The 5,418-nt window shown below is 45.3% G+C and overlaps 1 protein-coding gene across 2 annotated transcripts in view; it reads right to left on the bottom strand.

The window, feature by feature from the left end:
* Positions 1-1,419: 1,419 nt before the first annotated feature.
* Positions 1,420-5,418, bottom strand: part of WDR45B (WD repeat domain 45B) — a 54,404-nt gene continuing 50,405 nt past the window's right edge. For both annotated transcript variants that reach the window (XR_015055126.1, XM_085869870.1), the window contains 3 exons: positions 2,517-2,618; positions 2,090-2,199; positions 1,420-1,876 (listed from right to left, as the gene is read on the bottom strand). Coding sequence is in view for 1 of the 2 variants with exons in the window: in XM_085869870.1 (XP_085725996.1) it covers positions 1,773-1,876; positions 2,090-2,199; positions 2,517-2,618 (316 nt within the window). In the remaining variant the exon portion in view is untranslated. The remainder of the gene's footprint in view (positions 1,877-2,089; positions 2,200-2,516; positions 2,619-5,418) is intronic.

The raw sequence follows: 5,418 nt of genomic DNA, 5'->3' as shown, positions 1-5,418 counted from the left end.
AGGTATATTCGAAAAGAGTAGACCAATGTTTAATCAATACCTCGGTCAAGATGCTGCTTCACAACTCTTCATCCCAACACTTCGTCAGTATTACAGTGATGTAAAAAGTGCACCAGTTGATCCATGAAACCCTGTGGATGTCTGATATTATCGAAGCATAAAAGCCTCGACCTGTTAAACATCAAACGCTGCTGCTCAATTCCTCCCAATCTGCTCGTTTAGCCGTTTGGATTCCATTCAACACCGACAGCTGCAAAGATCATGATGGCACTCCACATTATTTCGTCCATTGCATCGCCATACATGTTCATTGTGGCAAAAGGCGTAATCCAACGTATACGAAATAAAACAAACTACAACGGCACTCTTCGACGTCGACTGATATGCCTCCGCAGTCCGCCCACATCATTACATTACACATACTTGTACCAAGTTTGATTTCAATCTCTTCAGCTGTTCTCAAGTATCACATTTTTACCTGACATGACCTCTGACCTATTGATGCCAAAATCTAATCACTTCATCTTTACATCATAATATGTACTTATATCAAGTTGTCAAAATTCCATCACTGGTTCATAAGTTAGCACGGCAAAAGAATTTTACCTTCTGGGACCTTTGATCTCTTAACCCTATAATCTAATCAGTTTATCTTTACATCATTATATACACTTGTACTAAGTTTGACTTTGATCCCTTCAGCCGTCCTCAAGTTATCGCGGGGACGAAAACCTATCACGGATGAACGGATGAACAACCCGAAAACAATGGCTCTGGCAACTTCATCAACGGAAGCATAAAAAAACAGGTTAGTGGATCATCATGGCAACAACGTCATGGTATGTCGCACCATAATAAAACTCCTTTTCACAGGTCTCAAAATGGCAGGTACATGGGGATGTAATTTCCTCCAAAATTTATCCACTGCATAGAAACACAAATTGACAAAAATACAATTATCTATAATAAGTAACTTTATGTAAAGCATAACTCCAATGTAAAACATCCTTTTAACTGAAATCGCATGCCGTAACATGGAGCCACCACGCTTAAAAACCACCACCTATTGGTCCGTCAACACCGCAAAACATCACCAAGAAGGGTGAACCTCAAATTCGAGGGGAAAAGGAACCCAAGTTCTCAAATTCAAACAAGATGGCCGGTTGCAAATTACACACATTGGAGAATTATCTCAAGAGCTATTGCTTTAGATTTTAGAAGATGGGTGGCCAATCTAATTAAAGTTGAAGACAAGGTGAACAACTAACCGTTTCTGATACCTCTATGGTGGAGCAAATAAATTCACAAAACCGATCGGTCGAAGACGAAGTACCCAACAAGCTTATATTCTCACCTGTGATCAACACTGCTGCCACAAGGTGCATCACCAAAAATAAGAAACAAGCACACCACAACATCTCGATGATCACACAATTTATTGAAAAAAAAAAAAAATGAAAAAAAAGAAAAAGAAAAAAAAAAAGAGGATGTCGTGACATGAAAGACAAACAGTTTACACCTGTGATTGACCAAGTTGTTAAATGACTACGCTAGATTAACCAATAGGAATGATCAACACTGAAGGGCAAAGTTGTTCCAAAAAGCCCGGCCTGAAAGACTTTCCCCGTGCAGCACAATCAGCAGGTGCTACTTGCTGTGTAGTCTTTGGGTTAACTGGCAAGTTAAACAGCAGTGATGAACTTCTGGCCGGCAGGCCTGCCGGCTATACAAGCAACAGCCTGCGATTTTGAACAATGGTCTGTCAACCTGGCTCACTGGTCATCAGTCATTTCAAGGAAGTGGGTGCACACCTCTCGTGCGCACTCTCCTTTTGGCCCCAGGTGGTACTTGTGATAAGTTCCATCAGCACAGATAACTGCAGAACACAGATAAACACGTACCATAACTACGAGACAATGGCTGGAGATTATTGATCAATAATAAAAAAAAAAAAATTTTAAATCATAAAAAAACAATTTGAGAAAGTGTTGGATCGGGCAATACTTGCAAAATGAGAGCAGCACAAATTACACCCACAAACAACACCGGAAGCATGAAAACGATGCACGATTCTGTAATGATGATTTACCGGTGACAGAATTGGTGTCATTGCTGAAGGCACAAAGAGAACGTGAAGCAGAAGGCAACTGGAACCTCCAAAAACTCCAGCGGGAGCTCAGGTACCGGGTAAGAAAGCCACTGCAGAAGAAGGGTTCAGAGTCGAGGAAAGGAGCAAAGGTCCAGCAATAAAATGTTTTTTTTAAAGAGCAAACACTTCAAAAACAACAGGAAAAAAATATTCAAATGAAAGCTGGAGTGAAACGGGTGGAAGGGACTCGAAATGAAATGGAGGGAGGAGGACAGAAGAGAGCAAGATGCTTTACAAATGTAGGAGAGGGAGGAAGAGGCAACCCCCCAACAGAAGACAAAAGGGGAGGGATGGTGTGTACGAGTGACCCGGGGGGGGGGGGGAGATTCAAAATGAAGATGGGAGTCTGAGAAGAGTTAGAAATTACCTTCCCTGCTTGGCTGGTTTTGCCTCTTCCGTGTTAAACACATGCACTGTACCATGATCACTTGTAACACACAACAGGACAGCATCTTGACTGAATGATATGCTGCATGGGCAGGATTAAAAAAATAAATAAATAAAATTTAATCTTCAACTTGGACAAAAGGAATCGTTTCAAACTGAAATGCTTGTCTTAAGCAATTTGCACACAAATACTCATACACTTGGACAATGAATGCAGTGCACTGCAGCACCTTTGAAAGGTGCTGCAGTCCACCCCCGACGAAGGATTCAGAGAGGGTATTTATTGCATTTGGGTCCGTTTGTCTGTCTGTCTGCACAGAATTTGCATGTTTTTCACCGCAACCACTTGTCTGATCGAGACGAAATTTTCATCACGACTCATGGAGAAAGTTTCAATGATAATTATGATGTTATACGTCACGTGGTGTGGCAGCCACATTGGAAAAAATGGGAAAAACTTTGGACATCTATCTCTGAAACCGCACAAAGGAAAAAAATTAAAACGGCACATGGCAAGTACTCCTCATGGGGAATGTGTGGTATTTTTATGACGTCATAATTGCAAATGTATAATGCTACATCTGATCAGTATAAAAATTGAGGGTGATGTAGGGATAAAATGGTCCACATAATTTTTTGATGACGTCATCGTTACAAGATTCGGCAGCCATATTGTTGAAAAAAATATATATATATATATATATATATATATATATATATATATATATATATATATATATATATATATATATATATATATTAAAAACCTTCAAAAATCTTCTTCTCTTAAATAGCTGAAAATATCAAGGCGAAACTACACAGATGACCACCAATCCATGAGGAACAAAAGGATCACACATATGACTGTTACGGCTGTGGAAATTCGCAAACCACCATTCAGGGCCCGTAGGTGAGATATCTCTAAGTACATGTGCAGTTAGCCCAAACCCGTTGTATAGAGGGAATTTATGCGATTCATCCGGGCTGCGACGCTTTGAGTTAGCCATTTTTTCTGTTCTATCTTTATTTTGAACCAACCACGTCTCAACCGCCATCACACAACAACCAAGCAACCATCACCATCTACGCTCCCACATCATCGCATCACCACCATTCCCAAACGGCACCATAACCATCAAACCACCACCAAAAACCCACCACCACCTTCATATCTCTCCTTCTACGGCCATTCTCGCACCACCTGTGAACACTGAACGTCGGGCTGTCTCAGGCCCGTTCGGCGTTTGGTGCCGAGCGCACCGAGCCGCGAGCGCAAATAGCAGCCTTTCCGAGGGGAAAATTCGGATCAAAAACGCTACACGCCCACTTCTCCTCCGTCCAATTAGCGAGCGGGGGCGGCTTGGCCCCTCCTAAAAGCGTGTGTGCGTGAAGTCTGTATATGCAAATTTTAGGATCAGGAGAGGTTCACGCCCATTTTTGCCCGACCGGGGGGGGGGGCAGCGTGGCCCCGCCTCCAATCGCGTTCTGATCCTAAAATTTGCATATTGGCTGCTCCTGCCCACTTATAAAAAGGCAAGCGCAAGGCGAGTGGCAAAGTCGAGTCGGTCGGGTGAGGAGAGTTGCATGAAGAGGGTCGTCGAGAAGTGGCTGATGGGGACGCGTTGCGTTGCGTTGGTGAAGTTGAGGCGAGTGTTCGCGGTGGAACTGCAGGCAAGGGAGCTCGGGTCCGAGGCGAGAAGGACGGCGGTCGGCGACGAGGTTACGGTGTGGGGGATCGCTCATCTCATCGCGGGACCCAAGCCAGCCAGCCACTCCCCTCCCCCAGGGCATCAACAATCTCCCTTTCCCCCGCGTTGAGATAGTGCAAAAGGGGGCCCCGTTCCCACCCCCCCACCCACACGTGGTGCCAACGAAACCCGCCAAGGAGTCAGGGCACAGCCGCGCGGCCACATTTGCGGCTCGCCCACCAACACGTCATGAGGATGCGGGTAGGACCCCCCCCTCCCCCCCGGTCCCGCGGACCTGGCCGCTCCTCTAGGTCCCGCGCAAATTTGGCCTACGGGCCTGTCTGCCTCCTTGTCTATGAGGGTGGCTTCTTTCCTTTGCTTTTGTGTAAATGTGTGTTGGCGCCGTCTGTGAGGTAAAACTGTACAAGTGTTGCCGTGTGTGCGCGTAGTCGGTATTAACTCTGCGTCGTTGTTGCTTTTATTGTTTTGGTTGCTTTAAGTGCATTTTGACTGTATGGCTGTATATACGTGCTTTCCGTGTGCTGGGAAATAAATGTGCATTGTGTGAACTGTTTTCCCGTTTCGCTTCGTCTTTTCTCGAATTGAATCTCCATCCTGCTTCACGTAAAGGGTTCGTAGTGGGTGCAAAACGCCCGGTAAATAATCTGAACCGTCGAGGTCGACGATAACACCGCTCGGTTATCCCGATAGTACGGAACGGGCCGCACAAGCGGCTCGTGTCCGGAGTTGACCTGCGGCGAGGTACGATCGCCCGGTTTACCATCCGCGTGGGTACTTAGGTTGGTCGAGTTTGGCGAACAACCCTATCCTACGCGGGTGGCCGATTGGCACGATCGTGGTGAGGTTGAAAGGCCCACCTGTGACCTGCTCCTGGCATTGGTCCGAGAGGGTCACGACAGAATTGTCCGTCCAGTGGGCGATGTGCCGCGATTCAATTTACATGGCCATCCGCACGCCGGCGGGCGCGAATTCGCAACAATATCATAGGTCACATGGTTTGGCAGCCATATTGGAGTTACTCGAAAACCGATAAAAAAATACACCACTCAAAAGAAGTCGTGGCGAGACTTTGCAATCTCTGATTGCTCTTTTTCTTGTGAAGTGAATGTGTTGTAAACTCAAAAGGATTTCTTGATTTTAGGTGAGCCATGGTAGATTGTTGAGATCCTCATG

The sequence above is a fragment of the Eptatretus burgeri genome, chromosome 2, assembly GCF_056783735.1.
Source record: "Eptatretus burgeri isolate ZD-2024b chromosome 2, Ebu_testis_v1, whole genome shotgun sequence".
Classification (NCBI taxonomy): Eukaryota; Metazoa; Chordata; class Myxini; order Myxiniformes; family Myxinidae; genus Eptatretus; species Eptatretus burgeri.
This window is presented reverse-complemented; position numbering and strand designations above follow the sequence as displayed.